This window comes from Crassostrea angulata, chromosome 4, assembly GCF_025612915.1.
Source record: "Crassostrea angulata isolate pt1a10 chromosome 4, ASM2561291v2, whole genome shotgun sequence".
Classification (NCBI taxonomy): domain Eukaryota; kingdom Metazoa; phylum Mollusca; class Bivalvia; order Ostreida; family Ostreidae; genus Magallana; species Magallana angulata.
In genome coordinates, this window is record NC_069114.1 from 21,424,045 (window position 1) to 21,438,240 (window position 14,196).

General features: G+C 34.3%; 1 protein-coding gene across 2 annotated transcripts; it reads right to left on the reverse strand.

The window, feature by feature from the left end:
* Positions 1-427: 427 nt before the first annotated feature.
* LOC128182385 (cytoplasmic dynein 2 intermediate chain 2-like) lies at positions 428-9,711 on the reverse strand. Of its 2 annotated transcripts, XM_052850991.1 has the most exons (13): positions 9,569-9,711; positions 9,368-9,452; positions 8,503-8,641; positions 8,301-8,380; positions 8,089-8,141; positions 7,443-7,624; positions 7,008-7,150; positions 6,771-6,850; positions 6,253-6,437; positions 5,894-5,923; positions 3,070-3,227; positions 2,332-2,555; positions 428-670 (listed from the first exon to the last, which is right to left on the reverse strand). In XM_052850991.1, exons 1-13 carry the CDS (start codon positions 9,709-9,711, stop codon positions 538-540), a joined length of 1,635 nt encoding a protein of 544 aa, XP_052706951.1. In that variant the 3' UTR covers positions 428-537. The 2 variants fall into 2 exon arrangements, with proteins under 2 accessions (XP_052706951.1, XP_052706952.1); XM_052850992.1 differs by lacking the exon at positions 5,894-5,923 and having other exon boundaries at positions 9,569-9,654.
* Positions 9,712-14,196: the final 4,485 nt, after the last annotated feature.

A 14,196-nucleotide genomic window follows, 5' to 3' on the forward strand; every position in this document is an offset into this window, starting at 1 on the left:
CTTGTGAACTGTAGGAGGAGTTATCCGTACAATGAGGGTACCCTATATGCAATATTTTGCCAAAAATGACTAAGTTCAAAAGCTAGTATTTTTTCGATAAATTATCGGAAATCAAAATCCTAGCAAAATACACACCTCTGATATATGTACAATTAATCTGCAAAAGAACAACTTCCTATCTTGAAAACTATAGGAGGAGTTATCCGTACAATGAGGGTACCCTTTTGGCAGCCGCCCGCCCGCCATATTCACCATTTTAATAACCGGATTTTTCCGTTGGAAAACCCGGTTAAAAAACGACAAAATAACGTAAATTTTATTTTAATAGCTATTCTACTGAGAGGCACAACGCAGCTATTACATTTCTGACCCTTCATTCTGCGATCGAAACCGCATGTTTTCACGTAATGGACGAAATGTGTTTTGGTTGTTGATTGTTTTTTTTTTATCAAATTTTCAAAATATCCAACTACAAATAATTGAGTTGAGAGGACGGATTTTAATCAATCAATATCACAGTACTCTGCTGAGAAGGAGCTAGGACTCGGTAGTGATGTCTACTAAATCTCCCAGAATCTCCAGGTCACGTGACAGCGGCGTTTTGAGGCTGTCACTGATTCGGAACACTTGAATACACCCCATGGCATCACCGGTGGCGATCAGATTGTTTCTGAAACGAAAATCATTCTTACGGTTTATTGAAGCCACAATTTTTACAGGGGTAATACGTTTTTTAATATACTTCAGCAGTACCCATAGCAACTGCAAGTGCGATTACAATTTTAAGGTGGTATATGGGACATCTCCATGTTGTGACGTATTATTCATCGAAATAAAACAGTAAAATAAAATATAATGTTATAAATACATGTAGTTTCTTTCCAAAAACTGTTTTCTAACAGCGTAGCGCAGTGAATTAGAAAGTTCACTATGGATCGGTCATGAGTTGGAATTCCGCTGAGGCTTTTAGAATGTTTACGTTTCCAAAAATGTTTACAATGTATTTTTGAGTTAACTATGGTACAATTTGAAAATTTTAAACCGGTGAAAGTATTTTAATCATAATGTACCGGTACTTTAATCCACATTAATGTCGACAGATGCCCCATACCACCTAAAACAGACTGAAACCACATATACACATCTAAGTACAATCACTGCTGAAATTAAAAATTACTTTGTTGTTTTGAAGAAGGTCTGTTTTATTTTGCATGTCTTATATTTAAGTTATGCAAATAGCTGATCCAGTAAAAATGCTGATTTCATGTTCACTGGACCACTAGACCAAAAACTAATTTCGAGATATTTTTATCCCTATTTTGGATAAGTAGTAAATTATACAAGTTGGTGTTCTCGTGACTTTATGCATCTTAAAGATCGGATTTTTTTAAAAACCCTACCCTTTCTCAAGTCTCTCAAAAGAAACGCAACGAATTATTACTTGCTGCAGATCTGCAACTCTACGGTAAAATTCGGGTTGATACGACATGTCAACCCGAATTTTACTGAAGAATTATAGAATGCGATGCCACTTCAGTCACAGTCCATGAAAGCATTTGTATAAAGTTGGACTGATAATTGTACTCACTGATGATGGTTGAACTGATAATTGTACTCATTGATGTTGGTTGAACTTATAATTGTACTCATTGATGTTTGTTGGACTTATAATTGTACTCATTGATGTTTGTTGGACTTATAATTGTACTCATAGATGTTGGTTGGACAGATAATTGTACTCAGTGATGTTGGTTGGACTGATAATTGTACTAATTGAGGTTGGTTGAACAGATAATTGTACTAATTGATGTTGGTTGGACAAATAATGCTACTCATTGATGTTTGTTGGACTTATAATTGTACTCATTGATGTTTGTTGGACTTATAATTGTACTCATAGATGTTGGTTGGACAGATAATTGTACTCAGTGATGTTGGTTGGACTGATAATTGTACTAATTGAGGTTGGTTGAACAGATAATTGTACTAATTGATGTTGGTTGGACAAATAATTCTACTCAGTGATGTTGGTTGGACTGATAATTGTACTAATTGAGGTTGGTTGAACAGATAATTGTACTAATTGATGTTGGTTGGACTGATAATTGAACTCACTGATGTTGGTTGACTTATAATTGTACTCACTGATGTTAGTTGAACAGATAATTGTTCTCACTGATGTTGGTTGGACTGATAATTGTATTCACTGATGTTAGTTGAACAGATAATTGAACTCGCTGATGTTGGTTGAACTGATAATTGTACTTACTGATGTTGGTTGGACTGATCATTGTACTTGCTAATGTTGGTTGGACTGATAATCATACTTACTGATGTTGGTTGAACTGACAGGTGAGGACAGGTGCCCGAGCATTGTTCCCCATCAGTCCCCCAGCCTCCAGTTTATACACGGGGACCGGCTGGTTCTGTGTCAGGTCGTACAGTAACAACAGGCCGGTGTCGGTGGTGGCAGCAAACAATGCGGGCCGGCTGAAGGACCACTTCGTTGAGTAGATAACCCCCTCACCGGGCTCTAAAGTCATGATGGGTTGTTTCTGAATAAAGTGAATACAGTGAATTGATTCCTGTATAAAATTTTGAAACATCTTTTTTTTCCAAACAGCACTCTATATATACTGTGGAATCATTGAAATTCATGGGGGCCATTTTTCGTGGATTGCTTAAATTTTACGGAGGGATGTAATTTCGTGTATTTTCGTATACATACAAAAGGAATATGACTTTATAGCCCTAATTTATTAATTCGTGAGGGATGTTAATTCGTGGATGAGAGGTACCCACGAATTCCACAAAAATTGAGCCATCACGAAATCTAATGATTCCACAGTAACTTATGGCACATGCTAATATTAATATTTGAAATAAATCTTCAAGTCCCATAAACTTCTGAATCAATGTAAACTATTGTTTGACAGTAGTTAAAATAGCAATTTTTTCACCAAGTAATCCATTTGGTCTATAAATCTAAAGGTCAATTCTAAAATATTGAGAAGGATTTGGAGAATGGAGTCAATTGTGCATTGTAAAAGGGATTAGGTATAGAGATACCTGTAGCATGCTGTACAGTCGTAGTGTTTGATCCATGGAACTAGTCAGGAAAGCGTTCCTGTGAAAGGGAGAAAACTCTGCAGAATACACCGGTCCATAATGGTGGGCGTACGTAAAGGTCACTGGGGATTTCAACTGAATGGATGAAATTATATTGCCTACAAAAAAAAAGACAACAAAACAATTTATAATATAAATAAGATTTTTTTAAATATGAAACTCTGCTCAGCAAATACCATCTTGATATTTCTTGAAAATTTGCCTAGCCTTTTTTTAGATCGAGTTATTTGCATCAAACTTCTTAAATATTTTACTTCCAGGAAAACCACCGATTTTTGCCAGCAAGAAATTTGTAGGAAACTTGTGAGATCTTCCTTATTCCCAATATTTCTTGCTGTGAATGAGTCATCTCATATATCTTGTACATGTATTTATATATTTATGCTCAGTCATAAAAATTAGTCCTCACAGACCAATTCATCACAAATAAATTGCAGAGTAAAGTCATCATGAAATAAATTTGGTTCACTGTAAACTAACTTTTATTCATTTGACTTTACATTGCTTTACTTGAGCCTCTCTAGTCATGGTTTAAGGTGATTGACTGTATTAAAATTCCTTATTCTATGTATATATTCTATGTTCCTGTATATCTATTCCATTATATCCATTGTGGCCTGCATGGTTACCATAACAAATTTTTATTTTTGTTTTATTTATAAAGTTTGAAGGATAAATAACATTGTTAAGATGAAAAAAATACTTTGAGGCTGAGAATCAGAAAACCTTAAGTGAAATGAAATGCGTGGTAACAAAAAACCCAATATAGAAAACTATGCTGAAATACAAACTTCATTCCTTATTCCTACATACTGTGGTTTCATCAATATTCATTGAATACCAATTTTTGTGGATTTCGTTATTAAATTGATTCTCGAAATAAAGTGTTCATTGAAGTGCAATTTCTATTAAAACTTTGTATTGATAGGGTCATTGGCCAGGAATTTACGTATCCTTGAAACTGTGATTTTCACTTTATCCACAAAAAATGATACCCTTGAATATTAATGAAACCACAGTATACATGTATATGTGCATTTCCCCTTTTCCTAAACTAATTAATCAAATGAAAATTGTTGATCAAATGAATGAAAAGATGGCTGAAGAGTCAGACGTTAGAAGGAACATGGAACAAAAGCAGAGCTTAATACATGTACTTAGGCATAATGTATGTTACCGGTAGATTTGCACAACCATGGTTAATTAGAGTCATCTGAAGACAAGCTGTGACATCTACATGTAAAAGCAAAATACTTTCCATCACCAGAAATACATACACCATCACTATTAAAATTTGTTACAGCTAAGTCCTATAGGGATCTGTCAATATACTCTTCTGAATCCATAATTCATTATAGTTATAACGAGTTAACAAAATGTACATTTAGATGATGAAATTGCATTATAACCGAGAACCTAAAAATTAATTTAGGCATTTCATTATGAACCGTGCTTTAAAAGCAGAAATTTTTGTAATGTAAATTCCTAAATAGATACATGTATGTACATGTACAACGTTTTTTGTCTACCTTACACATATTTTCCTATTAATTTGTGAAGCCTTGGTTAAAAAATTCATTTTATAAAATAAAAATTTTGCTGTTCTTATGACCTCAAAAAAGTCCCATAATTTTAATCACTATAACTATAAATTTTGTTAAACCATAGGCTTTTTTTATAATCATTTATTTTCATTTGTCATTGCTGGTTTGTTTATTTCTAAAAATAAAATGGTTTTTCCCTGAAAAAAGTGTTATTTATTTTAGTTATTGTACAGTTTTGGTCATTTGCATAAGGACCACCCTTTAAAAAAGCATTCTAAAATTTAGTTATTGTACAGTGTTGATCATTTGCATAAGGACCGCCCTTTAAAAAGCGTTCTGTAATTTAGTTATTGTACAGACAACATTAAAGGAAAACATCGCCGGTCATGTCACATTACAATATGTGAAAAAATTCTGTATATTTTAAAGAAATGTGCCTGAAACTTTAAAAATAAAAAGGGATGATGAATCAAGTTCTTCAGATAAATTTACAATATTATATAAACATGTACACACAAATTACTAAAGTTGTCATAAACATCAATATAGTACACAAATATATGCTGAAAGTCTTTGTAACATACATATAAGGAAGCAAGATTAAAATGATTTATAAGTGCATGTTTCAGTGTTGGATCTAATGCAGATGTTTGATGATAATTTTTGAAATTTTTTATCTAGTACTTAGTCAACTCATATTCAACAATTTTCTTGACTTTTTCTAATATTTCAATACAGTTTTCTTTTCCTAAAAAGAAGCTATCTATTTCCCCCACCCACCTAATTTTTTCTTAATCTAAACTTATTTTTTTTTTAGAATTTAAACTTGCTTCTTTAATGAGGTATGTACAAATGTTCTAATTCTAACAACAGGTACAGGTACAGTATTATTTACATCAAAGCAGTTCTCTCATTATCAAATATACATCTATACACTACAATACAATCACTCATATGAATAATATGGCACATGCACGGATCTAGGTGGGGGAGGGAGGTCCGAATCCCCCACTGGAAAATTCATTCTTAAATTTACATAGTAAAATTACTAAAAAGATACCTCACCACCCCCCCCCCCCCCCAATCCCCCCTTTGCAAAATTAGATATCACTTCGACCCCCCTCCCCCAACCCACCTCTTTGGAAAATAATTTCTGGATCCGCACATGTTGTGGTACATTCTATGTTAAATACATGTTGGTGTGAACATTGCATCCTTACCATCCCTGATTCTATATGTTTCACCGCCATCTAAACATTATATAGACACCTCTCTTCAGAAAGGTATAATGGTTTCTCTACTCTAAGATTATCGGCAACTTAAAATTTTCTTCATTCAAACACTTTTGATTTGATCTTTTATAAAAGTGTGTGTAGATTAATTCAAAGCATATCAAACGAAAGGTAATCTATATTGTACATGCGCCACAGTTAAAGAATGAGAGATAAAAGGGAAAAAAGAGAAATACAGAGAGAGAGAGAGAGACCCAGAAACAGAACCCAAAGAAAGAGAGCTCAAAAAAAATAGAAAAGGAAGAAAAAGGGGGAAAGTGAAAGAAAAAGCTATCCACTTTTTTTACCTGCAGGTTGCTCCCCGTTTGCTGACATGGAACATTTAAACACCGCCCCTGGCTCTGAACCAATGATAAAACTGTCCTTGTTTTCGTTGTTGTACGATATACAAGTGACGCCCACTTCCTTGTCTCCTCGCATGGTTCGAGATTTACGTAACTGTGTGGGGAGGTTCATGTTCATCAGAACAAATCTGGCAAAAAAATTAATTCATGTGATTTCTGTTGACAATCATAAAATTTAGCAGCAATTCTGTTGAAGCAGAAATATTCATTGAGGATTTAGTTTCGTTATTTTCGTTGGCAGTAAAAATCAATGAAATTAAATCCACGAATTTTTTACCAAAGTATTAATGAATACAAAGAAATTACGATAAGAGGAAATTAAATGCCAACAGAATTTTATTTGGTTAAAAAACAACGAATTTTCGACCCAATGAAAATATGTGCTTCTACAGTATAATTGTTTTGAGATAATTTAGGTATCTATTAGAGGTCTGAAAGAAAACGTAGGGAAAACTCAATACCCATCATGTAGTTCTATCTGTTTGGTCTTTCTGTCCATTTTCCACACAAGCATTTTACCATCACTGCTAACACTGACAAGCTGAAACCACAAGCATTCATTGTTTATGAAGTTGGATCAAATCAAATGTAATTTTTTCAGGGAGTTCAGAATTCCAGCTGAATTCAAGAAGAATATATATGGGTGAATTTTTAAGCATATTTGAAAAATAATTACTTTGACTATGTATCAATCTTACCAAATATTTGTTCTTTTTGAGAGATGATGTGTCTGGTACCCATGTGACCTTTGAAACTGGTTCCCTGTGCGAATCATCTCCAATACCAGATGATGTTAACACCATGTCATCTTCTCGACTTAAATCCCACACAATTACCACACCTGAAAAAAATATTGAAGGTGTAATATTCTAAATGACTCATTGAATAAAACAGCTTGGAATATTTTGATAAGATTATTAATTCTTATCAAGGCAAAACCTGGTACAATTTAAGTTGTAAATTTAGAAAGAGGTGTTGCTGTAAAAACATGCTACAGTATTATTTATATACATTTAAAATTAGAGAATTTTCCAAATTTCAGTTGATTTTTATATATTAAGCATAATTCACACAATTTTTTTCTGACATGGAGATTACAGATATCTATAAAGTGACACATGTCCATCCCTCACCATTGTAGGTGCCCCCGGCAATGAGGGCGGGGTTAGAGGGGTGGAAGGCAGTACACATCAGACAACTCGACACCTCCAGCACTGTGTCTGGCTTGTTTTCGTCCAGGTTTCGGCGCTCTAAATTCCAAGTACATAATGACGTCTTGTGGGTACACCAGTCCTCATGGTCAAACCGTCCGTAGCTCAGTTAGGTAAGGAAAGCAATGCTGAATACAGAATAACGACAAAACGCTATTTTTTTTTACTAAGATGGAAATGAATATAGCAAAGTCAAACCAAAAAGACAGACTCATCAAGAATATAGAAATTATGAAATCATCTTTCTTTTAGATCCAATGTTTGCCCTACTTGCCGTAATTAAGAGTGGGTAAATCAAAATGGGGATACTTGAAAACTGAAAGCTTCCACTCCTAAACCACAACTGTGTTAGGATATATTCAAAATGGGAAAATTTTTTATAACCCTGTGTACAGTAGATATCAAATAACATTGTAGACAAGCTGAATTGGCATTATGGACATCTTTTCGCTGCCTTACAGGAAAGTTGAATGTTCTCAAAACATACTCCAGAAAAACTAAATAAATGTATATTTAAAATAGACAATAAATGTCATTAGATATACTGTGTTAATGACTCAAAGGATACGAAGCTGCAATGACTGCTCCAGTTGAGTTCCAAGACAGTCCAGTAATCTGAAACTAAACAAAAGGAGACAATCTTTTATTGTCAAGATTCTTTTGAAAATTTAACTAGATCAAAAAGTACACAAATCCCCATCCTCATCTTATTATAAAATCTGCACCATTAAAACTGCCTTTTTAATAATATCCTACTCAATACATGCATAGGTCCCTTACCTGTCCATCATGAGCAGCGTTTGTGAGTTTGTGGATAGAAGACATTGTGGAGGAACTCTCGTCCCAGGTCACCTCGTAATCTAGCAGACAGTTTTAAAATTGTATGTATGTAAAGCAGACAGTTTTAAAATTGTATGTATGTAAATTCAGTAAGCATTTCAGATAATTATTGTGTTAAATTAGGAAGAAGAGCCCAACATACCGTCAAAAGCATGACTCTTGACGTTCATTTCGAGCTGTTTATGCATGGCCGGCTCAACTCTTCGTAAAAACTCGGCAAGGTGACCAGAGTTGTCATCTGCAAAGCCTGAGAACTTATCACTGTCATCCTCTGTTTGAGTCTTGAAAAAACAGAAATCGTAAGATCGATCATTAATCTGTAATTTGTAAAAACTTGAATACTGGTATAATGTATATTTTGTTTTAGTTGCTTTGAATACAAAACAAGCATGCAGTACAAAAGACACATTCAATCACATAAATGAATGATTATCATCAACTAATCGATGTAGACTTGTTGTAACACAAAAAATATGCTTATTTCTTGTAATGTACTGGCGTTTTTTTCAAAAACTTATTTTTTTACTTATTATGGTAACAAATTGTTCTTTTCTTCCTTTTATTTAATGCTTTTCAGTTAGCTTCCTTATATATGATAATGTAACCATCCAAAAATCAATTCATTTTGTCAGTAAGACAAAAAAAAATCAGTCAACAAAATATCAGAGAGTGTTTCATTTTCTCCTTTGAATTACATAAATGTTAATATAATGGTATGTTTTGTCGCTATGCCCCAGAAACCTACTAACAGACAGACACAAGTGATATAAGATGACAGTGATAATTCATATCTTTCATATCATTTTGATACATTAAATTGCCATTTAGTGTTCTCTTATTTTAATAGTATAACTGAGTTATTGACATCATAAACTCCCCAGGATTTAATACACATGATATTTATAGACACAAAATGTAGATAATTTTCATTTTAACTGTTTAAGTAATGTATATCTTAAAAATTTGCTGTCACAAAAACCAGATGATAAAGAGGGGATGTATTTTACCTTCACAGTTTTGTATTTAACTGACTGACATGCAACTTCTTCCACAACCAGCTCAGAAGTTTGACATCCACTGCTAGCAAGGGATCTACATGTGGGTACAGAAAACGAAGAAATAAATTAGAAAAACTTCGAAATTTTGAAACACAAAGGTATTTTCAAAATAACCAATTCCTTAAATCACTATTAATTATTCAGTTTTACCTTTCTTTCTTCCAATTAGATCTAAACGTTACGGACTCTAGTGTTATGTCGGCAAACATCTTGTTGTTTACGTTAGGAATGTTGTTAGTGATTTCAGTAATCTCGATCCCGAACACAAATACCCTGACCATAGAGATAGACATTTATCATGCTTATGTCTCTTTTCTGATTTACATGTTATTTTTATATTAATATGGAATAAATTGACGTATGGAGACGGTTGGATGGGCTGTCATATACATTACATTTTTTTTTTAGCGCGGACTACATGTACTTGATATCCTACATGCATATGTGCCCCCTCCCCCGCACAAGTAAGTTTACACCAATACATGATGATAGAACCATTTTAACAAAACCCTGGACTGTAACTATCTTTTTTCTTGCGTCAAAACAAGTTAAATTTGACGCTGGTTTCTGGTGAAATATACACAGATTGCGTAATCGTAGCTCAAAAGCAAAACTGAAAAATCTTGTTGATTTCGAAGAGCCATAGCTGAATGGCCAGCAATTAATGAAATAGAGAGGCCTACGTCACAGTGCTCTTTGGCAAACCTACCCAAAGTCCAAGCTCCTGTTAAAATGGCTCTAATGTTAATGTACTAGAGGATGGGCTTACAAGAAACAAGATAAACGTGCTTTCTCTATGGAGGGTAATCGTGTTCAAAAATCCAGACATGTAAACTTGTAAATCCGAATATGCAATCGTGTTGATGTGTGAGCCTGAGTATGAATATGTGTAATTCTGATCGTGTAACCTATAAAACTCGGGTATAAACACGTGTAAGATTTGACTCAGTTCCTTCGCATGATGCACATTTTGCAACTTTATTGTTTACATTAGTTAATTAAACCTTCAACTTTGCATACTTTTAATCCGTAGTTTCTGCATTTGTAACTTCAGGCTCGGCAATAGCACATCTGACATGATGTAAAGTCTACAAGTTTGTCGAATTTTGACATGACCTTATATGGCATCTGCCTTGCTGCGGGAAAAGGCATGCCGTAATCGCCGGAATGGACGAAATTCAGCTAAACTGTTGCAATAAGCTTTTAATGAACGACACCTTTTCTATCGAAAACACCGGAATTATATTTAGAAAAAGAAAATGAGGTATGATTGAAACTGGACCAAACAGGAAGAGGTTCATGAAGAAAAAAAATCGTCGCCGATGTGAAGAATGCGCTAATTTCCGTAATATAATTCTCATGGTATTATAAAAGGAATGCCTAATATCTTGTTTCTCTTAAAAAAAAATCTGACATGTAATTAAACTGGAATATAAGGTAATACGTACTCTTTTCTAAAAATGAGACGGATCAAGAAATTTCCTAAGGGGGTAAATATATTTTGAGCGGCATGGGGTTAAGACCGCCGTGAGGTCCCATGTAACTCCATTGCTTCTGAATTCTAAGAATTTTGAGAGATAATCTTTAACCGGGTTTCCGATTATTTAAATGGTAAAAATGGCGAGCGGGCGAGTGGCTGTCAAAAAGGTACCCTTATTGTACCGATAACTCCTCGAACAGTTTTCAAGATAGGAAGCTGTTCTTTTGCAGATCAATTATACATATATCAGAGGTATGCTATTTGCTAGGATTTTTGATTTCTGATAATTTATGAAAAAATATCAGGTGTTGAACTTAGTCATTCTTGGGCAAAAACATTGCATATAGAATACCCCATTTCTTTGGATAGGTAGTTTTAATCAATTCAGGATTGACAAATGGATTATGGATACTGTTCACACAAAAGAAAACCGGTTTGCTGTCACATTGACATCCTTACTCTTGTTATTTTCCGAATTAGTTAGAATAAACGACCTGCCAAGATTTGGTAATTTTTCGCGAAAAAATTTATGTTACTTTACTTGTATTTATACTTTTTTTCGTAGTGTAAGTGAAATATAAATAATAACACAATCTTCAATGATAACAAAAAACTAGCGCATATTTTTGTGCGCCGTAAATTGAAGTTTTACTATGGGAGGCACTGTAGCTTCAAGGTAGTCCATCTGAATTTTTTCAGACCGGGAGCTACAGACCTGCAGCTAGTTCATAAGTGGCTGTAAAGTTGTATTATAATAGCTCTCCAGAAAATTTTTAATCAACCAACTTCACAAAGTGAGTCTGTATTGAACCGACATTCGGGACGTCATACTCATTTTGCGTAATTATTGCTTGAAATAATTTTAAAAAATGCCAATTTTTACCTGCATGATAGGCTTTTTTCCCTATATATTGCCGACAATGCAAAGAAACATTTCTTAAAATAATTTATACACATTTTAATTTCACGACATTTTACCTTATCTTTGGAATTTTTATTCATTTTTTTAAAAGAGGGTGTCGCTTCTCACATTCTCAAAAACAATGTCTTTAAATAGTTTGTTTTTCTTATCGATAACTTTGCAACTCAGCTGGCCGACCCCGTGTAACTTTTTGCGGGGGGTGTTGGGGGTGGGGGTGGAGCTTGTCACAACTTTGTGTTAGCGATAAGGATGCATTTGGAGATATTTTCTTAATTCAGCCGAGGCCTATACTTTAACAATTTGTTTCATGTACTCTAATAACAAAGGCGTCGGAAGCAACTTGAAAGGGGGGGGGGCTAAACTAATCATAAGAAATCTTGACAAGAATTCCCAAAATCATGAAAATCTAAAATCTTAATCCGGGGGGGGGGGGGGGTGTATACCTATAACTCTAATCTTACCTGCCCAATTTTTTCCCCAAATCATGAAATTCCTAATCCGTGTTGGTGGTGGTGGTGGGGGGGGGGGGGGTGCTAGTATACATGTACCTACTATGACTTCAATTTTCAATATCACTATTAATATTTCATTCTCTTTTAGGTCTTTTAAGGAACAATTTTGTTTGTTGCGAGGGAAAAGTATGTGTGTGTTGGGGGGGGGGGGGGGCTGAACCCTCCCTGTAGCTATGTTCCTAATGGTTAGGTCTAACTTGGCAAAAAAAAGTGGGGGGGGGGGTGAGCCCCCTACCCCCCCCCCTCCCTCGGTTCCGACGCCTATGAAGAAAAATGCGTATATATCTTTATACACGTGTATTCAAACAAAGTCATTAAATGTAATTTTTTTTCAGTTCTAAGAGGATATCTGAAGCCGATCGAATTCTTCACTCGCATCTTTTATACATTCTCTTGATAAAATGTACACCAATCTCATAATATAATTTTCCGAAAAATAATACTTTCTATGAAATGTTGTTATCCAGAGATAATATGATTATAAGTACCACCTACTATAATATAAGTACTACCTAATATTTTTTTTTTATTTATTCCGTTCCTATTCCGGCGATTACGGCATGCCTTTACCCGGAGCTAGCCTTTTTTTTTTATCAGTGACGTCACTGTTTCCATATATTGTCATTCAAAATTCGACAAACTTGTAGACTTTACATTGTCAATTTGTAAGATGTCAGCCGTGATATTTCAGAAAACGGAAATACAAATGCAGAGATTAGAGATGGAAAGTGTGTATTATAGTAGCAGGTTACATGTAAATAACAAACAGCATTTTACAGCTGCAATTAAGCATCTGTAGGGAAAATTAGATTGAAGGTCTGTGGGATCAACTCTAAAGTGTTTATCCCAGAGTTTTTTCGGATATACGATCAAAATTACACTCATTCATACTCAGTCTCACACATCAACACGATTGCATATTCGGATTTACAAGTTTACATGTTTGGATTTTTGAACACGATTACCCTCCATATTTCTCGCCTAGATAGGATATAAGCTCCTGAAAATAAATATACTCTTTTATACAAACTGTAAATATTCAATACAAAATTAAGCTGTCTTACGAAAATTATTATCCTTATCTGCCAGTAGTGAAATTAATACTATCTTTGCATTTTGATTTGTAAAGGATAAAAAATTAATCTCACATGAATAAAAAATGAAAAGATGCGGCAGTATTGCAGAAGTAAATGAATATATTTAACTGTTTAATATCATTATATTTTATACTATGGGGAATTATGATATTTCCTGAAAATGTCATTGTCGTTGTTTAGAATGTTGTCATGCATAAAATCAGTTTGTGTATGACGCCCCTGTATATAGAGTTAAATATTTGGGGATTTTTTTCCCCGTATCGTGTGCCCTGTTTTGATATTAACCGATGAGATAGGTAACAATTAAATAACATTTTATCCGAATATTTTGCAATGAAAAAAATTTATAGACTTTCCCGTCCGTAGTGGTATATAGTGCAGAAAATGTTCAGTTTGATAATATGAAGAGCTGTTGCGCTTTGATACTTAAAAATATGACGGTTGAGTAAAAGGTTCCCTCCCTTGTCACAGAAGCAACCTAGCTGAACATGTTACGCGTATGGTACATGAACATGCACCATGAAGACAGTGATGGATTCAGGGGGGGGGGGGGGGGGCGTCGTGCGCCATCATAAAATTGTCAAATTATAGTTAAATCAAACTCCTTGTGTACAATCAATATTGTGGGTCTTAATTATCAACTTTTTTTTTGGGAAACTCAAGGGATTTTTCTACATTAGACTGATTTCAATGGTGTATATTATGAGCAAAATCCGACCGTGTGTTTAATGGTGTAGCGTACATAGAAAAAAAAACCCACTTTATAG